The sequence below is a fragment of the Artibeus jamaicensis genome, unplaced genomic scaffold (assembly GCF_021234435.1).
Source record: "Artibeus jamaicensis isolate MK-2021 breed Jamaican fruit bat unplaced genomic scaffold, CSHL_Jam_final contig_3126, whole genome shotgun sequence".
Lineage (NCBI taxonomy): Eukaryota > Metazoa > Chordata > Mammalia > Chiroptera > Phyllostomidae > Artibeus > Artibeus jamaicensis.
Genome location: NW_026521723.1, coordinates 10,842,663 through 10,867,664, shown reverse-complemented (window position 1 = coordinate 10,867,664; position 25,002 = coordinate 10,842,663). Strand labels below are relative to the sequence as shown.

At 39.6% G+C, this 25,002-nt stretch overlaps 2 protein-coding genes across 3 annotated transcripts in view; both read left to right on the top strand.

The window, feature by feature from the left end:
- Positions 1-7,998, top strand: part of SPICE1 (spindle and centriole associated protein 1) — a 62,756-nt gene extending 54,758 nt beyond the window's left edge. Inside the window, exons 15-18 of one of the 2 annotated variants that reach the window (XM_053663124.1) lie at positions 1,905-2,115; positions 4,407-4,509; positions 5,483-5,570; positions 6,736-7,998. In XM_053663124.1, the coding sequence (XP_053519099.1) occupies positions 1,905-2,115; positions 4,407-4,509; positions 5,483-5,570; positions 6,736-6,789 (456 nt within the window). In that variant the 3' untranslated portion in view covers positions 6,790-7,998. The remainder of the gene's footprint in view (positions 1-1,904; positions 2,116-4,406; positions 4,510-5,482; positions 5,571-6,735) is intronic. The other variant, XM_037136889.2, reaches the window with a different exon arrangement.
- A 3,619-nt stretch (positions 7,999-11,617) lies between these two features.
- CFAP44 (cilia and flagella associated protein 44) overlaps positions 11,618-25,002 on the top strand; it is a 127,489-nt gene continuing 114,104 nt past the window's right edge. Inside the window, exons 1-2 of the mRNA XM_037136866.2 lie at positions 11,618-11,670; positions 17,567-17,685. Coding sequence (XP_036992761.2) covers positions 17,586-17,685 — 100 coding nt within the window. The 5' untranslated portion in view covers positions 11,618-11,670; positions 17,567-17,585. The remainder of the gene's footprint in view (positions 11,671-17,566; positions 17,686-25,002) is intronic.

The following is a 25,002-nucleotide window of genomic DNA, read 5'->3' as shown; positions in this document are numbered from 1 at the left end:
TCAGTTTATATCTCACATGTGATAACAGAGGACAGCATAATATAAAGAGGAATGAATGAGGAAAACAGGATAAAAGTAAAATACTTAACAAAGCCAAAATTAATGTAGGAATAAAGTTTTAAAGATAACATGTGGAATTAATATAACTTAAAAACTTTCCACACAACTGCAGTTTAATTGAAAACACTTTTATTTTTAAAGGGACTCATAAAAAAGAATTATGTGTAGATGAGCCTCATCTCATGAGTAGTTAATTTTTTAGGACACATAATGCATTTTCCTATGGAAATGATTGTAAAGGATTTTTAAAGTCAGACTTTAATGCACTGTACATATGAAATATCTGGGCATCTTGCCAAAAGGCTTTTTCTGATCGAGTAGGTCTGAGGTAGGCCCTGTGCATTTCTGGTAAGTTCCCAATTGATGCCGGTCCACGCATTATACGCTGTGTAGCAAAAGTCTGCATGTTGCGGTGCAGTGATTTTGTAAGTTAAGTAAACTGTGGGCTAAGCTGGTAACTTAAACCCTCATTTCCTTGTTTGTGGAGAGAAAGGGGATCCTAAGCTCCAACTGGGGAAAGTTTATAACCTCCATCCTCATGTTGGTCCCAGTGACAGGAGAGGCTTCCTTTTACTTCTTTATGACCTAGAGTGGCTCCTGCCAGGCTTCTGAGAGGGGTCAGGACAGTGAGCAGCGGGGAAGGAGCCTGGCAAGCATCTTGGGTTAGGAGTCTCAGGGGTGATTGCTTCCAAGAGGAAGGTTTGGAGATGGAGGGTGCTAAGGATTGGGGATAAGGGCAGCGTCTGTCAGCACTGACTCATGGGCGGTAAGGGCAAGAGGGGCAGGCATGTCAGAAGGGACCGGCGGAAGAGGAGCCAGAAAGGAGTATTAGGAGTGGGCAGTAGCCATCGGTACAGATGTAAATATACACTGCCTCAACTTTCAGTTATTGGAAACATTTCTGTTTTTTGCAGCGTTTTAAAGATTATTTGAAACAGGCAACTTTTTAGTTTAAAAAAGGCAGTGGAGTTAAAAGTTGAGTTTGCCTACTTTTCTAACTAGTATATAGATCAAGCTAGAGAGGATAATCTATTACTGCCCTTTTTGTTATCAGAATTGTAAAATGGCCTTTAATTCATATGTTTTGACAATCTCTTTTTAAACTAATGGGCATAAGCTACAAATTACTGATTTCTTTTAGAGATTGTTTTTACCACACAAAGGGACATATTCAGTTAAATGAAATAATTCAGAATGACACTTATATTTCAGGAATTTTCAAAGCAAACTTATTTTCTATTCCTTGGGTAGTTTTTCTTTTTTTCCCCTCTTGTATTCCTTTCCAGTCACCAGCTGTCTTGAATCAAATATTGTGGGCCACAAGTGGCCTGGGGAGGCTGGCGTGTAGTCAGAAGGAGCGATAGGGTCCTAGAAATCTTTGCCAAAGAATTATTCATGGTGCATGCATGAAGATTATGATTATGGAAGCACGTCCTTAAACTACAGCAGACCCTTTTGCATATTGCAGTTCAGAGCCCAGACCCGGCGTCAATGTGCATGTTACTTGGAAGCCACATCTCTAGAAACAGTCTCCTCATGTGAGCTTTTCTGAATTTCAGCGAACACCAAGAGATGCAGGAAAGCTTGTCCCACAGACATGCTCCGTGGACAGAGGGACTAGAGGACTTATGTGACACCAATATTAGGATTATTATCCCTTTGTTGTAGTCTTAATTTTTCAGTTAAGTGACTTGTAAATTTAATTGTTTATCCATTATTCAAGCATGCATATAGCAGGGACCATGAGTATTAACTTGCTGGCCCTTTATGCAATAATTTATTTCTACAAAAAGTCAGAATTGTTTGGGTTATTTTTAATATGGAATTTGTGCTTTTTTTAAAAGACTTTTCCAGCAGCGCAACCTCTTACACCAAGCAGCATGGAGGAACGGATTGCAGAATTGAACCGGCAGAGTATGGAGGCTCGTGGAAAACTCTTGCAGTTAATAGAGCAGCAGAAACTTGTTGGTTTGGGTCCTTCCTCTCCACCAGCATCACCTACCCAGTCACCTCTCACAGCCTGGACTGATTGGTCACAGATTCATGATTTAAAAGGTAGACAGTTTAAAAGCTAAGTAGTTTTCACTTTTGTAAGTATATATTGAACTGAAGAAACATATATTTCAGTGCTGTCAGTTTTATGTGGAAAGAAACAGACCAAGTCAGAGAATAAATGACAGAGAGAGAGCTGGAAGGCCAGTCTCCTGGGAGAAAACTGTCCCACGGAGCTGTGGTAATCTGGGCGTCTGGGTGAAGCTGTGCCACATGGAAACGGGACTCACTGCAGTAGGTGATTTACTTAAAACACATCCTGCATAGGGTGAAAGCATCAAGATGATCATGTAGAATTGCATCGGCAACAAGTTACAGGTTACTCTGCTGAACTCACTGAAACATGAATTTGTAAATTAAACTTTTTATTTTTATGTTTAGGAACGTGAAAAGCTAGAGGGGATTCTAACTAATAGAGCAGTAACTGAAAAATCAGCTGTCACAGTATTCACATTTTAAAAGGTGCTGATGAAATGAAGTAGATCTGAAGTCGCTCCTTAGCCAAAAATTAAATGATTAAGATCCTCGAGGGGCGGAGCTGCACAAAGGCTGTGCAGGCAGTGCTGGTGGCTCCGTGTGAGGGGGGGCTCCGTCAGACGCAGGAAAAGCTCTGCATCAGTGGGTGGTGTGTGTCCCCTCAGGTGCCCGGGCTTTCGGGCCTTAGAAAGATTCATGTGTCGCCCGGGTGGTTGAAGTAGGTTTCCTTTAAGGTCTCTGCCAACAGGACTTTTTCTTTTAGTTAGAAGTTATTTTCTTTTTGAAACTACAGACCCAGAAAGCAGACTCTTTTCAGAAATTCCTGGAAAATGACAGATGGTGCGTTTTCCCAGGTCCCTTCCTCTTTATTTTAGGTTTCTTCAAATGATGGCTTTGCTTACTCTTCTTCATAGTCACGAAGTCTAGATGCAACTTCTAATTAGAATGCATAAATTAAATCAGTGAATAAGTGTGTACACCTACTACATGCCTGCCATGTTCTGGACGCTGGGGATACTGCATCAAACTGGACAAGTCCCCGCCCCCTTGACTGCTTCAGTGTTCAACTTGGGAAGCAGGCCATGAACAAATACGCAAACAAATGTGTGAGATAGTGGCAGTTTGTGCTTAGTGCAGTGAAGAAAAATAAAGCAGGTTACTCTTAAGAATAATTCTGTGATTAAATAGAATCTTCTGTTTTAATAGTTCTTTAAGGTAAAAATATTTTTATTTATGTTCTTATTTAGTCCTCAACACACCCCGAGAGTAGATCATAGGTTATATGGTTTGTCCTAAGTTCTAAAGCAAATTGGTAGATTTGTGACTATTCTTGTCATTGCAGTGGTTACAGCATTTAAGATATTCTTTTCTTAGGTCTTTCACAGGAACCACTGTGGACTATAATGATAAGATAAAAATAAATCATTTGCCATAAAAACTCTTGTTTTCTAGGGAAACGAGGAATGTGTAAATAGGAGTTCATTACCCCCTCAAGCCCAGAAATCACTGGTTTTGAGCAGTGATTCGTGGAAGCCTCTGTGGAACTGACTGGGTGGGCATAAAGCCTTTCATTAGTAGATACTTAGTAAATATTTGTTGATTGATAACCCGCATCTGAAAATAGGGTCTGGCACAAGTAATGCCCCCTTTTTATTATAAAATCTTTTATTACAAAATCATAAGCATGTAATTCTTTAACAACAATCTCACACTCAAGGACACCATGTGAACATTTTAAAATGTTCAAATTAAAACAATGAATTTTTACACCCATATTATTATCCTTCCAACCACACTCAAGCAGGTGTTACTTTGGCCAGACCCTGTATTGAAAACGTACCTCACTATTGCCATTGGCCATGCAAGCTCTTCTGCCATCTTGCCCCTCCTACTTAAAGTCTTCAGTAGTAGTAATACTGTAATACATGTTGAAGATTTAAAGTTTTACTGAATGACTTCAGAATTTTTTTCTTTCTTTGGAAAACTTTAGATAAGCTACTTTTGACAAAAAATCTCAAGTTCTTTAGGGCTAGCTCTTAATTTCTGTTTTTCACTTCCAGATCTGACATGATACTACTTGTCTGAAGATTCTGGCTATGAACTGGCATGCTACTGAATTGACACTAGTAACTAAAGTTTCTTGTCTCACAGCTCATTAAAAAATAATCCTTCAAGTGTATCTGTGGGCCATAATGATAAAACTATAGAAAGAACTCTCAAATTTAATGTGAAATTTACAGTAAGACAGAAAACAAGTTAAATTTTATATTTTTATTTTAATGAAAGGTAATGAACTAGTATTTATTGTTATATTTTAGAAGGAGGAAAGAAGACAATTGAGGTATCTATTCCAGGAGCAGAAGCCCCAGAAAGCTCAAAATGCAGTATCGTCTCTCCTACCAGTGGAGTCAATACAAGAAGGTAGGGTTACAATGTGAATATTTACTTTAAAAAAATCAAGAATGTGGTATGTATCATTGTGACAAAAGAAAGTGCATATTTGACTTAGGTTCAGACTCACTGATGTAAAGAAAATAAAGTAGTTAGAGGACAATTTTGGGGGGGGACAGAAGGAGCATAGAAAGCATGGGCTGGCTAATGAAAGCAAAACTGGGTAAAAGCACGTATGTAGAATGCTTTATGGGTTACAAAACTAGGAGATGATATATGACAGGGTGGGTAATTGACCACTAGTGTTTTCCTCCTTTATGATAAAGAGACCGAAGCTCACGGAGCTAATTGTGTGGTCTGCCTGTGTGGGTTACATGTGGCAAATGGAGACACGAGGGATGTACCTACCTGGCTTTCCATCCCCACTGCGCGCCTGCTGGCGCACTGCCCCGCTCCAGGTCCTGTTACTCTTCCACTGCCTGGGTCGTCGTCTTCACCCCTGCACATCCTTTCCCCGCTTTAATGTTAAAAACGTACTAGTCTGTTGCTGTAATGGTAGATACGTGTCATTATACATTTGTCAAAACCCAGAGAATGTGTGACACTATGCTTGTACTCTAATATAAACAATAGATTTAGTTAATAATAATGTAACACTGTTACCTCATCGATTGTAACAAATGTGCCACATTGATACAGGGTGTTAATAATCGGAAAAACTGGGTAGGGGAGGAGGGCCTGAGGACTATATTGGAATTCTTGGTACTTCACACTCAGTCTTTCTGTAAATCTAAAAATACTCTAAAAAAGGAAAGTATATTCATTGTAAAAAAAAGACTTAGGTTAGTGAAAATGTTATGAATAATTTATTTCATTTGGATCTATGTCAGCCATACCTTTTCAAGTTCTTGCCACTATCAAGAATTGTCAGTCTTATATAATTTCTGAAGGTTAATGATGATAGATTACCTCTCTCTCTCTCTCTCTTATTTTTCACAAATAGGTCTTCAGGGGCTACTAGTAATTCTTGTTCTCCACTAAATGCCACCTCAGGAAGTGGGCAACTCACACCTGTTAATCCAAGAGCAAAGGTATATGATAAAATGTAATTGTGAGATGTATTTGGGGGCTGGAGGGTGAGGGTGGAAGGTGGCTGTGTTAGTGATTTTCATTCTTAATTATCATGTCTGTTATCCTAAAGATGATGTGGAATTTTCAGAAGTAAATAAATATGAATTTACCTTCATTAGAAAAACACAAAAGCCATGTACTTCTTCTGTTTTATAGAGTAACTAAGGAATAAGATAAAATTCAGTAGGATTTTAACAATCCTTACAGACTAGAAATTACTGGTTTCAGGGAGAACATTCCAGATAGAGTGGCAGGACATGGGCATGTGCCTTAAATGTGCTGTAGGCATCCTGAGATGCTGGTGCCCTCGGTCCCTGCTGCAGCTGGGTGGGGTTTGGGAGAGTCAGAGCCCGGGGGTGGCCACTCTCTGTGGCCCCAGGTGCCACGCGGAGGTGCACTGGTTACACTTATGGCTCAAAGAGTAAATAAATGTCTTACACATTTGTCATGTGTTCTCATTTATTATAGGATTGCATAGAAACTAAGCATCTTACAATATATCCAAAATTTTAGCAAAAGGCATTTTTGTGTGTTGATGATACAGCCAAACATAGTTCCTCTGAGTGTTTGGGCATAGCAAATGTGAGGATACCTTTAAAATAATAAACATCACATCCGAAAACTTGAGCTAACAACTTCTGATATGGGGGAATCTTCTTTGCTGCTCATGTTACTACTTCAGTAATTAGACCGAATAGTGAGTGTTTCAATAAACAGCAGATATTTACAGTCTAAATTAATTGATGGGCTCAGATATCCTGGTTGTCCAACACTGGAAGATTTGACCTTTGCTGTTTAATATATACTAAAAATGCTTTAAAGTAAACTTTTATAAACAAATTTAACTTATAAGATTAAATAATTGTTATTTTTAAAGTTGTACCTCTGATTTGCATAAAATACTGGATTTATCATTTTTTTAAAAATTAGGTGTCATAAATCAACAAGCATACCTGCTGTCCAGGGGATCAGTTACCTGGGAGTCTCTCTGATAGAGAATAAAAATGGCCCCTGGCCATTTACTTTCCAGTACTGTGCAGGGGCGTAGGGTTCTGTGTACTTACTTGCATGGACTCACCGTTTCTGATTAGTTTCTAAATCCTTTTTGCATCTTTATTTCAACAGATTGAGAGACAAAATGAAGAAGGCTGGTTTGCCCTTTCTACCCACGTGTCATGAGTGAGGTCAAGTTCTACAGCTGCCTCTCACAGTGTGTTCTTGAGCTTCCATCCCCTTTCGCTGCTCTTGCTTTCCAGTTTTTGTCCTTCTTTCAGATAAAACTACAAAGATCTTACAGACCAAAGAAATAAAGCAATTATTTTATTTTTGAACTTTTAAATAGATTTCCATCAGTTAACCAAACTGTAATGTCCTGTAAAACTTTTAGCTATAGGAAAAATTAAAGTTTCGTATTCTAATATTTCATAAGAATTTTAAAGTTTGAGTAATATATTATTACCCTTTTTCAGGTTTTTTGTCTAATATATCTTTTATTTTACCCTACCCCCCTGTCTAATATATCTTAAATATTGATCTATTTGATTTTTATTTTCTGAAGAACTAAGTTGCTTTGCATATAAATTATAACAGAATGCCTTTGTGTGATTAAAGTCTGGCTTTCAGAAAAATTTAACACCTCTTTGTTTTTTTTGTTTTCGGAAAAGTCACGGTAGCCCATTACTTTTCCATCAGTGGAATGTACAGCTTTAAAAAGTGGGCATGAGAGTAATCATTTATATTTGCTTCAGCAGGTTAGAGTGGTTGTATATATTGTAAAATTCTTACATGGTCTTTAAATGTGAAAGTGTCACCAGTAATGGTAACGCACATAAAATCAGTAATGATCGTAGAGCTCAAATGTTTCAGTGCAGTAACAATGACTAATGGGTGTATTTAGTATTTGAAACAAAATTGAATAGGAAAAGTTGCTATCAATTTTCCTAGCCCTGAGTCTACTAAGCATTCAGGGTAGGTCTTTCTTTAAGGCCAATTTGGCTGTTTAAGGCCAACAGCCATACATACCTCTGTTTGGCTTTCAGACATTGGTTTCTATTTTAAACTTGGTTTTTGAAATATTTACTCCCTGGCTGTGTAATAGGAATTCCCCATCTAAGTGAGGTGGTTATGGGGGGGGGGCAGGGAAGCACACTGCAACTATGTATTTGGGGAACACTTTCTCGGATAAGGGAACCTTCCCTTCTCCTGCAGTTGTAAGTCTGTGTTCTCGGAAGTGTCTGATGCAGCTTCCTTTTGGGCCTCTTCATTGTTATAGCCAAAAATAATATTATCTTCTTCTGGTACCACTGATCTTATTTACATAAAATCATCTGTATCCATTTGCATTATTGCAAATAATGCAAAATTCCCTCATCCATATTGCACTTTTTGAAACATGGTATTTAATAAATACTATCCCTCCCTGGGATATAAACCATTTTACTTTTATTCCTTATATTATTGAAATGTAAGATTATCTACTTGGTTTGTGAATGCATTTTTTGGACATTCATTTTCCTAATTATTCTTCAACTGGTTGGCTCTTTATCTTTGTTTTTTCCTTATATTTCTGTAAACCTCAAAAGCCAAGATTCTCAACTTTGGGAGCATTTAAAAGATGCCACAGTTGACTCCCCGAGGGGCTCGTTGAGGCCTGGGCATGCCGTTTTTAAAAGCTCAGGGTGATTTAATGTGAAGCCAGAGTTGAGAACCATGGCAAGAAACTTTTATCACTAGCTCACTGGCAACCTGTGGGCCTGATGTTCAGGTATCCATCTTGTTAATGTTGGTTTTTGCTACATAAGATTTAAAAACTCCAAGAATACCATCTGTAAAAGCCTTTCTTTCCTAGGCCTTCTAAAGCAGTGCTTCTCAACTTCAGCTTCCATTAGAAGCATGTGGGGACCTTCTGAAATTCATAATGCCCAAGTCTCTATACATATCAAGTAAATTGGAATATTTAGGGGCAGGACACAAACATTAATATTTTAAAACCTCCTAAGATAATTACGTTGTGTGGCCAAGTTTGGGAACCATCATTACAAAGATGTTATTGTCCTCAATCATAAATTGGTGCATACTTGGTTTTAATTAACAGCTACATTACTTAAAAGGCCTCTATCAGCTTTCAGAGCCAATTGCATCAGTGGGTCCCCCAGTCTGAACCCCTGGCAGCAGCAGCGGCAGCAGCATCAGCCTGGGTACTTGTTAGAAATGAAAACTCTTGGGCCCTACTCTGGGTCTCTTGTTCAGAAACTCTAGTGTCTGAATTCGTTCTTTCTGTGATTCTGATAATGTGCTCAAGGCTGGAGTCTATTGCACTGCAGAGGGGCACGCTCTGCTACATTTGACTGTGATGTATACATTTGTATTTACTCCTAGGACTCTCAGATTACTTGTATTTCTTTTGTTTAGACTCAGGCCACAGCCCGGCACCATATAGCTTCTCCAATGTGCAATAGAAAGTTGCTAATCACTTGTTAGACTTTAGTAAAATTTATAGTTCTCCAAATAGTCGCTTGGAAGAAAAACTAGATCAATAATTAAATCTGCAGTTGTAGTACAGTCATTCCTACACTGTATAGTGAAATAATTTGAGCTAGCAGAATTTAACAATAATTTACTGTTTACTAAGTGCCAGGCAGTGTTTTAGCCACTTTACTTGACTTCCTGACAGCTTAATGTGGGTAGGTACGATTATCGTTATTTTGCAGATGAAGTGCAAGGAGGTAAGTGCTCTCTCAGGGTCACATGGCTAGGAGGTGGTGGCACTAGAATGGGAACACAGGCAGTCTTTCTCTGAAGCCGGTCCCCTGCTGCCATCCCCCCTTGTGTATGGCATGGAAGCACCGTCATCATAATCGCTGTCCTTTATTGAGCCATTACTGTGGCAGGCACTGTGCCAAGCTGCAGTATCCCCATTATTTTATTTCAATCTCACAGTAAACTCATGAGTTAGTTGTTAAATGCCACCCACCCCACTACACATGAGGAAATTGAGCCCTGGAGGTGAAGGAAGTTGCCTCGTGTCAAAGTGCTTATAAGAAGTAAAACCAGGACTTGAAGCTCTTTTTAAAATAATCGTGGGACTTCTGACTTACAGGAGATAACTGACACAGCAATGTAGCAAAGGGTGTAAGTATTGCAGTTGGAAGGCTTGGACTCGGGGCTGTCTCCCTTTGGGCAAATTAATGGCATCTTTCGAAGTCTTTCCTACAAAGTTGTGAGGATTAAGTGAGGTAAATACCTGTAAATACACTAAGAACAGACCTGACTCACAGTAAACACTCAGAAATAACTGACAGTTTTTAGTGTTCAAATAAATACACTATTGTCTGTTTCCAGATTTTTAAAGACATTATGTAGTGAGTTTATTTGTTTTTCTCTAATTAACAATTGAACCCATTGCTTTTAATTTCAAGGTTTTTAATTTCACCTGAAAAGGTGTTTGGAAGTTGACAGAAAACATATTGAGCATATTTGAAAATATAACTAACATGCTATCTAAAAATAAGTTTATCTTATGTTTTCTGACTTTTCAGACCCTCTGGGTATACAATTTAATAATAAGGTTAGGTCCTTTCTAAAAAAAAAAATCCTAGAGAATACTTTCTAAAGAGAATATTTGAATATTGCCAATAAACACATGGTTTGAAGTTTCTGGAAAGTTGTATAACTTGGAAACCAGTAAGCAAAATGTAATACAGCAATGTTTCCCTATTGACTTCATTAACAAATAATTTATAATAAGCTATATCTATTTAAAGACAGTAATTCATTGGCTTCATTTATTTTTAGAAAGAGGGGGAGGGAGGGAGAGAGAGGGAGAGAATCATCAATCAGTTACCTCCTGTCCACGTCCTGACTGGGGACAGAACTGAAATGCAGGCATGTGCCCTGACTGGGAAGCAAACCTGTGACCTTTCACATTGCAGGATGATACCCAACCAACTGAGCCACACCGGTCAGAGCCAGACATAAGTTTCTGTTTCTCTTGGGTAAATACCTTGGACATAAAATGGTATGGTATCGGTTTAAACTTTTATGTTTTTAAAGATTTTATTTATTTAAAGAAACTGCCAAAGGATTTGCAAAGTGTGCCATTCTGCATGCCCAACAGCAGTGTGTGGAGTTCCAGTTGCTCCCATAGCCTTCCACATTTGGTGCTGGCAGTTTAAAAATGGGACCCATCCCAGTGAGTGTGGAGTGTGTACATTGTTGCGCGCGTCTCTCCGAGGACTGCTGCGAAGCATCTTTCCACGTGTTTATTGACCACTCATAGATGGGATGTGAAGTATTCAAAGTCCTTTGCACATTTAAAAAATTAGATGGTTAGTTTTTTCTTACTGAATTATGAATCCTTTGTATTTTCTGGATGCAAACTTCTTGGTTACATATTATTGCAATATTGTAGCCATTTTAAAACTATGTTTTGTAATCAGTAACACTAGCTATTTAAAAGTCAGTTCGAGCTCTGGGTGTAGCACCAGAACACTTGAGCAAACAGCTAAACTGAGAAATCCGTCAAGTTTTTCTGTGTTCTGCGCCCAGCGTCCTGCGACTGGAGAGCCCATGACATGAAATCTGATTTACTATTGAAGGCCAACAGACAACGTAGTGTAAAATAAATACCTAAGTAAATAAACAAATGAACGAAAGCCTCCCGAAGTATCTTTGCTGGTGACACTACTCGGTCAGGGGATCTTTTAGGCCATTTTATATTATTAGGCAGGTATTTTCGAAAGCATTCAAAAGTCATTGGGTTTAGTACTATAATATCCTTAGGATAATAATATAAACTGGATGTAAAAATTAAACTGGGACACTAAACTGGTAGAATGCTGGGCTTTTCCAATTGGCTTTGAACTTGAGTCACACTTGGTGAGATAACCGGGACCAAAGGGCGAGTGAGACAGAAGTTCCCAGTGACACCCACTCTGGGGCGCATGCGCTTCACGGCCCGGGCGGAGGACGCCCGGAAGCGTCGCCACGGTAACTGCCGTAAACAAGACTTTCCCCAGGCCAGGGCTGTGACTAGGAACTCTGCGGCTGTCAGTTTCTTTGGTAAGTTTGGGCCCTGGCAAATCTGTTAGCGAGTGGGGGAGTAGTGAACCCCTCTTGGACTTTCTTTTTAGGCTACGCCAGCGTCCTTTAGACACATTCCCTCGTCCTTCCAATGGATCATCAGTTCAAGCATTTGAAGTGACCCGCGTTCGCAGGCGTGGAGCGAGACACTGGTTATAAAGTGGACACAGTTCGTGCCTGCTATTAGCGCATAATCCAGCGGGGACCAGCGGAGTTAGACCCTGCTAAGCAAAAGCAGGGAATTTGGTGGAAAAGTGCCCGGGTCTCCAGGTGAAGCGAGGCACCCCGCCCCACACTTGGCCGTGTGACATTCGGCTAGCTGAGTCCTCTGCGCTTCAGTTTCTCATCTCTGAAAAGGACAATGCTAATGCTAACCGCATGGGTCCTTGTTACAATGAAATAGGATAATGTAGGTAAAGTGTGTAGCATGTGAATAACACATAGTAGCTGCACAATACATACTTGTTGCCTACAAGTAGTCATTGTGTCCAGTCAATTGTGAGTTGTTCTGGGTGGTTGTGGACTAAAACCTTTGAGAAGGAGAAGGGGCAGCAGAGAAACTGGGGACAGGGAAAATAACAAGAAATGAGCGACAGACCCTAAGCTGAAGGACCTTTGTGCCATGCCAAGGAATCTGAGTTATTTTATGGCAAAGAGGAGCCATTAAAGGCTTTATACAAGAGTGGCACAAAAGCTGTGTTTTAGAATTACAAGAGGCAATGTAGAGAATGGACTGGAGTTAGGAGAGACAAGGTGTGAGGCTGTGGTAGGGTGCAGCTGAGACACCATGAGAAGCAGAACTAGGCTAGTGACACTGGGAACAGAACGGAGGGGGTGCGTTCAAGAGGCTTAATAACTCTACCCTTGGTGGCAGGACTTGCAAACTGATTGCATGCACTGGGTGAGAGAAAGGATTCAAAGAGTAACTGTTCTGCTTTTACATCTTAAAAAGCATGTAACACTTTGAGAAATATATGAAACAGTATGTATAGAATCCTTAGAACTATGCTTGACCCTCAGCAAACATTTGAAAAAACAGCCATTATTCTCTCCACAGTCGTATTTCCCATGGTAAACACTGAGTGTTTGCTTTAAAAAAAAACCAAACATTTTATTTATTTATTTATTTATTTTTAGAGAGAGGGGAAAGGAAGGAGAAAGAGGGAGAGAAACATCAATGTCTGGTTGCCTCTCATGTGCCCCCCACCAGGGACCAAGCCTGCAACCCAGGCATGTGCCCTGACTGGGAATCAAACTGGTGACCCTTTCATTCACAGGCCTGTGCTCAATCCACTGAGCCACACCAGCCAGGGTTGAATGTTTGCTTTAATTCAACAATCTCTGAGTCTTAATATGACCAGTCTGGTACACTGCTGAAGTGGAATGCTTGCACATTTGAGAGTGAGCACTGACCCTGAAGTCTAATGAGTGAATACGAGTAATGTCACCTTGTCTAGCTTCCGGATAGCCTTCCTGTAGCAGCACCGCCACCCCCCCTACCCCGCCATGCACTATCATTTTCTGTTTTCTTTACACTTCCTAAGGGCTGAGACTGAAACCTTGACAGAAATGAGTCGGTTACAGAATTCACTAAAGGCTGTGCTAATGAGCCTGAATCAAATAAAAGTAGATTTCAAATAGTTTTGCCAGTAGGCAACCAAAGCTAGCAAATTCAGTTGTGTAAGACAGGTTATGGCTAAGAACACAAATGAGGGTCAGTCATTCGAGTTGACTGCAAACTGATTACAGTGAGTCAGTATGCGGTGAGCCTGCCCTCCCACCGCAAAGATGATGTAATATGGGGCTGCCTTAAAGGACACTGCTGGTGCGGGCACAGTGACACTTCATCATCTCTTGGAAAAGGTACAGATCCTTCAAAGACACGAATTTGGGGTTCGTAGAGGATGCATTGGAAATTAACTTCTTGAGCTATCAAGATCCTGAAAAAAGTTGAAACCATGTTAATGAGGAATAATTTAAAGAATTTGGGTGCTTTAGTTGGGAACAGAGAGGGTCTGGGGAGAAAAGTGAACCAGTTCCAATGATTTGAATAGCTACAATACACAGTAAAAATTGAGGTGTTTTTTTTTGTCCCAAGAAGAATAAGGACCAAATGGATCCAAGTTAGAGGGAAGAAGATTTCAGCTTAATGGAAAATGAACTTACCAAGACCTAGAGCTGAGCATTAACAGGATATGTTCACCTTCTTACTTGAAATGGTGAAGTTGAAGCTGATTTCTGTTTATTTATTCAGGAATTGATACACTTACCTGTTTGATCATTGTACATACTCTGTGACTATGTGCCAGGCACTGTTCTTAAAGTTTTATTGATTAATTTATTGATATTTCAGAACAACTTTATGAAGTACGCACTATACGTCACAGATGAGAATAGTAAGGCATAGAGAGGCTGAATATTTAATACCTTATGACTGTTGGGAGAACCAGGCTTCAGACCCAGTCGGTCCTACCTACTCTGGCCAAATGCTCTCGGCGAGGCCAGCACACCAGACTGCTTTTCCAAAGGTGCTGGCTTACACTGAGGGGGAGGTTGGACGAGGTAAGATCTCTTTCAACTCTGAAGGTCCAAGATCGTATGTGTTGAGCCCTAGCTATATTAAAGAGAATGTGAAGTAATTATAGTAAAAACAGCCACCAGTTTTGAGCTTCTACTAGGTGCTGTATATAACCTTATGACCCTTAACCCTGGTTTTTGTCCCTGACTACATAACGGAACTACATAGGGAGTAAGACGCAAGAACGGTATGCCATACAAAGTTTTCCAAGTGATTCTAAAGTGCAGCCAGAACTGAGAACTATAGGTATAAAAGATCTCATTTAACACTTACAATAGCTGCCAGACAAGCTCATCATCCCAATTTTACATATAAAAGGAGGCCGAACTGGGATGTGAACACCTTCTGGGATCTAGAGCCTCATCAGTTTGCAGTACAATTTCCCAGTCCATTCCTTGTAACAAAACAAACAAAGAAAAACACCTTATTCCATCTCACCAATTACACTGCTAGTCTCCAGGATACCAGGAGCACCTCCCACGTGACTAGTAGACTAACTAATTTTTGGAACTTGTTAGTTCAGCTTGCTGGGTGATCCCAGTGCCTTATTGGGGGCCTATGTCATGGCAATTGAAAAGAGTAGTTTAGTTTCCTGCCAATACTGAAATGTTGATTTTTAGCAAGGAAATCTTCATCTGTAGTCGCCACTTCAGTCGTGACTGTCAGAGTGTCCTAGGTCTGGCCAGCCTCAGATGGAGATGAGCCAGTGGTTTAGAAGAGAAGCTTATTCCAAGACCGTATTTAAAGAGAACTGCTGCCCTGACTGGTGTGGCTCAGTGGGTTGGGTGTCCTCCCGCAAACCAAAATGTTGCCTGTTTGATCCCTGGACAGTCAGTCAGGGCTCGTGCCTGGGTTGCCAGCCAGGTCTCCAGTTGGGGCCATGCAAGAGGCAACCGATCAATGTTTCTCTCTCTCTCTTTCTCCCTTTGTCTCTCTCTAAAAATAAATAAAGAAAGTCTTTATAAATTTTAAATAGAATTGTCGATTTCTTCTTCTTAGATTGTAAACTGTTTAAGTTCAGGGCCTCTGTACTTCTCATCTTTGTATCTGCTCCATGCCCACCTAGCATAACACCATTCGTATACAAATATGCTTGACAGTTTTGAGAATTTAACTGATTTAAGTTATGAGAACCTTGAAAACAAGGCAGAACATGACATTAGGTATGTTTATAGCTCTCTGAACAAGTTTACCTGCAGTATGCGGTAATTTGTAGCCAAACTACAACAGCTGACATTGCTTCAATGTCCATTTTTATAATTACTTATTATCATTAATTATTTTTAAATCAGTGACTTGTATAAACACAGAAAGCAAGCTTTTGCATCCAGGCTTGAAGAAACAGGAAACATACTGATGATAGAGTTTGGATTTTAAAGATCTTGCTACTTAAAATTTTTCTGTCATTTGATTCTGACATAACCCCCAGCCCCAGTGGGCATACAATCTACAATCTGGTGAGAGAAAGGAAGGAAGCAGAGAACAACAACTAAAAAAAAAGGAAAACACCACACACACACACACGCGCACGCGCGCGCGCGCGCGTGAACGCTTAAAAGGATAAAACATCATTTTGGTGACTAAGAAAAATGGCTCCAAGATACTAAACACCAATTTAATAGCATGAGTGTCATCTTAGACATATCTTTCTTGATAATAGTTTATAGTAAAAACATTTGTGATGCGGACTCTGGCCCGTGGGGGTCCGTGTGTTGTGGACGCGATGAACAAATTCACACAGACTGCAGAAGTCCTGTGGAGAAAAGTGAAGGCACGGCCACTCTCTAAGTGAGAGAGGGCCCCCGATCCTCGCCTGGACAGGCTTTTATTACTTTCCAGCAGCATTACATCAAAGAAGGTTCTCCTTCATTATATTTAGGTTTTCTTTAAGTGATTACGTGTTACAGATAACAAGGGGAAAATGTTGCAAATGTAAGGGAACTATAAAAGTGATTGATCTGGCTACATTCCGTCTTTGGGATGGCTTAACATAGACTACAAGGAGTTGCTTCAGAGATATACATTAAACATCTGCAGTTTCAACTCAGGGCGAGGGAGTTTTAGCAAAAGCAAGCCTTACAGCAGCCTAGGTGCATTGACAGCCTGGTTCCCCATGGGAAACCCAGTCTGGGTCCTGTGTGCTGCCTTGTACCTGGTCAGTTTTCCTATTCAGTCCTGGACTACATTTGCCACTGCCATTCTGGTCGGTTTTCTATACATTTGGTCAATATACTATTGATGCCCCAAATCAAGAGATGGCATCATTATAATGTCACTTCAAGACAACAGATGGAATGAACCCTATTGCACTCTCTGCAGGTCATGTATCATACCTGCTTTGGGCATGTTAGTCTTTCTTTAGTGACTGGGAAGTTATAACAATGCACTAGTTCAATTAATTCTCATAGTGGCTTTATAAGTAGTTTTCTCTTTCCATTTTACACTAGAGAAATTGATGTAAGGTGTGACTAGCTAGTTGTGTGGCAAAACTGGGATTCAAACCTGAATCTAATGCCAAATATGATCCGAATAAAACTATAGTTTTTTTCTGCTTGCCAGCCATGCCATAGATGAATGTTGAGGAAACACGGGTGTTTGGTGTGGAAAAGCGAAGGACTTAGAAGGGAGATATAGTATGTGTTTTCACATGGAGAGCTGCGGTGGAGAGAGAAGACAGAGGCAACCGTCCTTCGGACCTTTCCTTGGCGTTCAGTTAACGTAGATATATTTCTCAATTCCTTAGCAAAGCTTAGAGACAAAGGTACAGTCTGCTACCTGCCTCCTTGTCAAAGCCCCTTTCACTGTCCTGCTCTGGCCAATAGACTACTTTCCATGCTTCCCAGACAGCCCTCTCTCTAAGTTCCCTCTGCCTAACATGCTCCTTTCCGTTCTACATCTGGCCAGTTCCTACTCATCACCCGTGTCTCAAACACCTCTTCCTTAATCCCTGGGCACTAAAGGGAGATAGTTCTCTGAATGGTGGAACATTTAGGGAAAAGATGGACCCCGGGGGGTGGCCTTTCACTGTGAGCCCCTGGGCAGCCAGAGGGCACCACCATGACGGGCTTGCCTGAAGAAAGGAAAGGGTGTATCTGGCTATATTTCGCTGCTCTGCAGAGGTGTCTGATGGCTGCTGTGCGGTCCTGCTGGTGAAGTCATCTTGAATACTATGCAAATATATGACTATCATCAATACTCCTGGCGTCTGGTGCTTGTGGAAGTTGGTAGGGGGAAAATCTGTTAATGATTTCCATTTTACAGCTTTTCCCTTTCTCTGTCTCCTTTTCTCTGTCTCAGTTTTGTGCTCACTGAGGAGATGAAGGAGCCAGATGATCATGACACGGACGAGGGGAAGTCAGACAGATCGCAGAGCGGCACCAGGCAGTCTCCGGGGTCCGGGCAAACTGCGTCAAGATGTAAGTAAACGTTGCGATAGACCCTTGGCGTTTGGTCGTTACATTTAGCTAAATAATTTTTAAAGAGTACGTATTTTAAGTTTATACAGGATAAGTGGTTTACGTGTTTAACTCCCTGCCTAAACTCCAAGTTCTTGAAGAGCAGTCTTTATTTTAATCATTTTATCTCCACCTCCTGGCACATATACAGCTCTGGGTTGATAACGACCTGCCTGCACATGGGATCTTGTTACCTCCTGTGAGGTCCACACGGTCTTTAATGGACTTTTCCGGTACCGTGTAGCCGGAAGAGAGCTGCGCCGTGGGTTTCTGTCCTTGGACTACCACTCAGCGGTGCTCGATCTTGGGTCAATTTTACAACCTCAGTTTTCTCATTAAAATGATAACTGAGCTGTTTTAGGATTAAACTGGGTTACATATTTACAAGAGTATTATAAGTTGCAAATAGAAGGGGAAGAGGAGTTTTGTAAATGGATTTTTAAAAGACGGCTAGTTCTTTCTCACCAGGCACTGTGGTGTTAGGTGTCTTAGCAGAATCTTTTTTTAGTTGGAATTCGAAATATAGTTTCAGAGATTAATTTTGACTGTCCACATAGAGGAGATCTGTTCCTGGGGAGATCAGTCCATTTTCAAATTTTACATTAAATTCTCTCAATCTGAGACATGCCTAGTAAATTCATGATTTCTCCACACCGTGTTTTATTTTAGATGCTTATCTCCTCTTGCTTGGACTGTTAAACAAGGAGTTCCATTTAAGTCTTCCCGTTCAGGTCTCCCTCCATATTATCATTAGAGTTATCTTTACAAAAAATAAGATCTTATCATCCTTCTCCAACATTTTAGTTTGCCTTTCTCTTGTTTAGTTTCTACTTTTCTCCACTCTCTACATTTCTGACACAGGAATATCTACTTTTTCATTTCCAGTCCTTGGTAGCATTTTCCTGGATGGCCAGACTGAACGATAGTGACCTTGGTCTAGCGCTGCCTCAGCACCTCCCTTTCCTGGGTGAGGCCTCTTGGAGTCAGGCCTGATCCAGTGTGGCCTGGCTCTGGGCTCAGTTCATAAAATACTTCACACATTGCGAGTTTGGGGTCCCAAACGATAATGTGAAAGAATTTGCCACCCCCTTGGTGCTGTGAGAAGAGGCCTTTGTCCCTATTCGGCCACTTACCTGATGGCTGTGCCCCCACCCACTGCGAGGCCTTGTCTTGTTCTTAGTCTTGCTGAACTATATGAGCAAAATCTTACTCTTTACAATTTTCATGTGGCATAAATTTTCTGCTTTTCCACCTAAGCAGAGATTAAAGTCGACTCTTCCCCTGACTCAACAATGGGTTTAAACAAATTATAACTGAGTCCTATTAAGAAATTTAAGCCAGCCTTGGCTGGTGTGGTTAAGTGGGTTGAGTACTGGTCTGCGAACTAAAAGGTTATTAGTTCGATTCCCTATCAGAGCACATGCCTGGGTTCCGGACCAGGTCTCCAGTGGGGGTATGCAATCTCTCACACATTAGTGTTTCTCTCCTCTTTCTCCCACCCTTCCCCTCTCTATAAATAAATAAATAAAATCTTAAAAGAAAAATAAATTTAAGCCAACTGTACCAGCCAAACCATTCAGCATTTCTTATAGGAGTGAAGGACTGTTAATTACTAAGACAATGATTTCTGATTCTTATTAAAGGGCTAAATTCTTGCTGGCCTCATATAGTAAAATGGGAAGTATTTTGGTCTTTCTAATTTTAGAAATATTTTGTGTAGAATTGATATTATTATTTCTTCCTTAAATACTTGGTAGATTTCACCAATGAAGCACTTGTGCCTGTAATTTTCTTAGTGAAAAAACGTTAAACTATGAATTCAATTTCTTAAAAAGATAGAGGATGCCGATTTCTTTAGTATGTTTTATACGGTTATCTTTTTTATAGAATTTGTACATTTTTATAAATTGTAAAATTTTTGGCATAACTGTAGGATTTATTTTTATTTTTGATATTGCAGATTTGAATAGTCTCTCTTTTATTTCTTAATTGCTGTAGCTAGAAATTTATTTATTTTGTTAATCTTTTCAAAGAATGAGATTTTGCCCTGGCTGGTGTAGCTCAGTGGATTGAGCATGGGCTGTGAATTAAAGGGTCGTCAGTTCAATTCCCAGTCAGGGCACATGCCTGGGTTGCAGGCCAGGTCCCCAGTGGGGGCCATGCAAGAGGCAACCACACATTGATGTGTCTCTCCCTCTCTTTCTCCATCCCTTCCCCCCTCTCTAAAAATAAATAAATAAAATTTAAAAGAAATTAAAAAAATAAAATAAAAAAAGAATAAGATTTTGGCTTTGCTAATTTTCTTTATTGTTTGTCTTTTTATTTTATTGATTCTTGCTCTTCATTTTTATTATTTTTTTTCTTTTTTTAAATTTTATTTAGTTATTTTTCAAGTACAGTTTTTTGTCTATTTTTCCCATCCCAGCCTCCCCCGCCCCTTGCTCCCCACCTCCCTCCCATTTCCACCCACCTTAGTTCTTGTCCCTGTGTCCTTTCTATTTGTTCCTCCAAATCCCTCCCCCCATTTTCCCCTTAACTTCCCCTTCCTTCTCCCCTCTGGTCACTATCCCTTGTTCTCTATTTCAGTGTCTTTGTTTTTTTGTTTTTTTTTTCTGCTTGTTGTTTGTTTGTTTTGTTGTTTAGCTTCCTGTTAAAGGTGAGATCATATGGTATTTGTCTTTCAACCCCTGGCTTATTTCACTCAGCATAATGCTTTCCAGTTCCATCCATGTTGTTGCAAAGGGTAGTAGCTCCTTCTTTCTCTCTGCTGCATAGAATTCCCTTGTGTATATGTACCACAATTTTTGGATCCATTCATTTACTGATGGGCACCTAGGTTGCTTCCAACTCTTGGCTATTGTAAATTGTGCTGCTATGAACATTGTGGTGCATAGGTTCTTTGATATTGATGTTTTAGGATTCTTAGGATATAATCCCAGCAGTGGAATTGCTGGGTCAAAAGGCAGGTCGATTTTTATTTTTCTGAGAAAATTCCATACTGTTTTCCATAATGGTTGTACCAGTCTGCACTCCCACCAACAGTGAACTAAGGACCCCTTTTCCCCACAACCCCTCCAACATTTGTTGTTTGTTGCTTTGTTTATGATAGGCATCCTGGCTGGTGTAAAGTGGTATCTCATTGTGGTTTTAATTTGCATCTCTCTGATAGCTAATGATATTGAGCATCTCTTCATGTGTCTCTGAATGTTCTGTATGTCCTCCTTGGAGAAGTGTTTGCTCAAGTCCTTTTCCCATTTTCTAATTGGGTTGGGTGTCTTCTTAGAGTGGAGTCGTGTAAGTTCTTTGTATATTTTGGAGATTAAAACTTTGTCTGAGGTATCATTGGCAAATATGTTTTCCCATACAGTTGGTTGTCTTGCTAATTTAATACTGTTTTCTTTAGCCATTCAGAAGCTTTTTATTTTGATGAGATCCCATTTGTTTATTCTTTCCTTTACATTCCTTACTCTAGGGGACATATCAGTAAAGAAGTTGCTGCGTGAAATATCTGAGATTTTCTTGCCAATGTTCTCCTCTAGGACTTTAATGGTGTTATGACTTACATTTAAGTTTTTTATCCACCTTGAATTTATTTTGGTGTATGGTGTAAGTCTGTGCTCAAGTTTCATTTTTTTGCACGTAGCTGTCCAGTTCTCCCAACATCATTTGTTGAAGAGGCTATCTTTACTCCATTTTATGTTACTGCCCCCTTTGTCAAATATTAATTGACTCTAGAGAGTTGGGTTGATTTCTGGGCTCTCTGTTCTGTTCCATTGGTCTATGTGCCTGTTTTTATGCCAGTATCAGGCTGTTTTGATTACAGTGGCCTTGTAATACAGTTTGATATCAGGTATTGTGATCTCCCCTACTTTGTTCTTCTTTCTCAAAAGAGCAGCTGCTATTCGGGCTCGTTTATGGTTCCATATAAATTTTCGAAGTTTTTGTTCTATGTCTGTGAAATATGCCATTGGTACTTTAATAGGTATTGCATTGAATCTGTATATTGCTTTGGGTAGTATGGACATTTTGATGATGTTAATTCTTCCAATCCATGAACAAGGTATATGTTTCCATTTGTTTGTGTCTTCCTTGATTTCGTTCTTCAGGGCTGTGTAGTTTTCTGCATACAGGTTTTTTACCTCCTTAGTTAGGTTTATTCCCAGATATTTTATTTTTCTTTTTTGATATATCGAATGGGATTTTTCTCTTTATTTCTGCTTCTGCTGATTCACTGTTGGTATGCAAAAATGCCTTTGATTTCTGGATATTGACTTTGTAACCAGCTGTTTTGCCAAACTCATTAATTAGTTTGAGCAGTTTTGGGGTAGAGTCTATAGGATTTTCCATGTACACTATCATGTCATCTGCAAATAGTGACAGTTTTGCTTCCTCCTTTCCTATTTGGATGCCTTTTATTTCCTTTTCTTGCCTGATCGCTGTGGCTAAAACTTCCAATACTATGTTGAAGTGGTGAAAGTGGACAACCTTGTCTTGTTCCTGATCTTAGTGGAAAAGCTTTTAGTTTTTTCCCATTGAGTATGATATTGGCTGTAGGTCTCTCATATATGGCCTTTATTATTTTGAGAAATGCTCCCTGTATTCCCACTTTGCTGAGTGTTTTTATCATAAATGGGTGTTGTACCTTATCTAAAGCTTTTTCCGCATCTATTGATATGATCATGTGGTTTTTGTCTTTGCTTTTGTTTATGTGATGTATTACATTTACTGATTTGCGAATATTGAACCATCCTTGCATCCCTGGGATGAATCCTACTTGATCATGGTGTATGATCTTTTTGATATATTGTTGGATGCGATTTGCCAATATTTTGTTGAGGATTTTAGCATCTATGTTCATCAGCGATATTGGCCTGAAGTTTTCTTTCTTTGTTGTGTCTCTATCTGGTTTTGGAATTAAGATTATGCTGGCTTCATAAAAAGAATTTGGGAGTTTTCCATCCTTCTGGATTTTTTGAAATAGTCTGTGGAGAATAGGGGTTAGCTCTTCCTTAAATGCTTTATAGAATTCTCCTGTGAAACCATCTGGTCCAGGGCTTTTGTGTGATGGGAGTTTTTTGATTACTGCTTCAATTTCTTTTGCTGTTATTGGTGTATTTAGATTTTCTGCTTCTTTTTCACTGAGTTTTGGAAGATTGTATTTTTCTAGAAATGCGTCCATTTCCCCTAGGTTTTCAAATTTCTTGGCATACAGTTCTTCATAGTAACTTCTAAAAATCTCTTCTATTTCTGTGGTATCAGTTGTAATCTCTCCTTTTTCATTTTTGATTGTGTTTATTTGTGTCCTCTCTCTTCTTTTCTTGATGAGCCTACTTAAAGGCTTGTCTATTTTGTTTATCTTCTCAAAGAACCAACTCCTGGATTCATTGATGCTTAGAATTGTGCTTTTAGTTTCTATGTCATTTAATTCTGCTCTAATCTTGGTTATTTCCTTCCTTCTGCTTGCTCTGGGCTGTCTTTGTTGTTGTTCCCTGAGTTCTTGCAGGTGTAGGGTTAGATTGTTTGTTTGAAATGTTTCTATCTACTTTAGGTAGGCCTGTATTGCTATAAACTTCCCTCTCAGGACTGCCTTTGCTGTGTCCCATAAGTTTTGGGTTGTTGTGAGATCATTTTCATTTGTTTCCAGAAACTTTGATTTCTTCCCTAATTTCATTCTTGACCCATTCGTTGTTTAATAGCATACCATTCAGTCTCCATGTTCTTGGGTGCTTTGGGTTTTTTTCTTTGGGGTTGGTTTCTAATTTCAGTCCCTTGTGGTCAGAGAAGATGCTTGGTATGATTTCAATTTTCTTGAATTTTTTGAGGCTCGTTTTGTGTCCTATCATGTGGTCTATCTTTGAAAATGTTCCATGTGCATTTGAAAAGAATGTGTATTTAGCTTCTTTGGGATGAAGGGCTCTATATATATCAGTTAAGTCCATTTCATCTAGGGTGTTGTTTAATGCCACAATATCTTTGTTGATAATTTGTTTGGAAGATCTGTCCATTTTTGATAGTGGGGTGTTCAAATCCCCTACTATGATTGTGTTGCTGTCAATATCTTTCTTGAAGTCCTCTAAGATTTTCTTGATATATTTGGGTGCCCCTATGTTTGGTGCATATATGTTTACAATGTTAATGTCTTCTTGGTGGATTCTTCCCTTGAGTATAATGAAATGACCTTCTGGGTCTCTCTTTATAGCCTTTTTTTTGAAGTCTATTTTGTCTGATATGAGAATTGCTACCCCAGCTTTTTTTTCTTGTCCATTTGCTTGGAAAACTTGTTTCCAGCCTTTCACTTTTAGTCTTTGATGGTCTTTTGTCCTGAGGTGAGTCTCTTGTAGGCAGCATATGTGTGGGTCATGCTTTCTTATCCATTGAGCTATTCTGTGTCTTTTGATTGGAGAATTTAATCCATTTACGTTTAAGGTTATTATTGATAGGTACTTATTCATTGCCATTTTTGTACCTGTGTTCCTCTCTATCTCCCTCTTATCCTTCCTTCCCTTAAAGCAGTCCTTTTAGTATTTCTTGTAGAGCTGGTTTGGTGGAGGCATATTCTTTTAGACTTCTTTTGTCTTGGAAGCTCTTTATTTGGCCTTCTATCTTGATTGAGAGCCTTGCTGGGTAAAGTAGCCTTGGTTGTAGGCCTCTGGTTCTCATTACTTGAAATATTTCTTGCCATTCTCTTCTTGCTTGAAGTGTTTCCATTGAGAAGTCGGTAGCTAACCTTATTGGGGCTCCCTTGTATGTTATTTCTTTTTTCTCCCTTGCTGCCTTTAAGATTCTCTCTTTGTCTTGGAATTTTGCCATTTTGATGATGATGTGTCTTGAAGTGGGCCTCCTTGGGTTCCTCTTGGTTGGGACTCTCTGTGATTCCTGGATTTGTGAGTCTTTTTCTCTTATCAAATTAGGAAAATTTTCTCTCATTACTCGTTCAAATACGTTTTCTATCCCTTGTTCTTCTTCTTCTCCTTCTGGTATTCCTATTATTTGGATATTATTATGTTTCATATTGTCTTGCATTTCTCTTAATCCCTCTTCATTCTTTCTGAGCCTCTTTTCATTTTCTTGCTCTTTCTGTGAGATGCTTTCTACCTTGTCCTCCAACTCACTAATCCTATCCTCCGCTTCATCTATCCTACTTTGGAAACTTTCTACTGTGTACTTCAATTCGGAAATTGTATTCTTCATTTCCTCTTGTCTCTTGCTGATAGTTTCCATTTCGTTTTTGATATTGCTGTAGTTTGCAGAGAGATCATTGTAGTTCCCCCTGTAGTT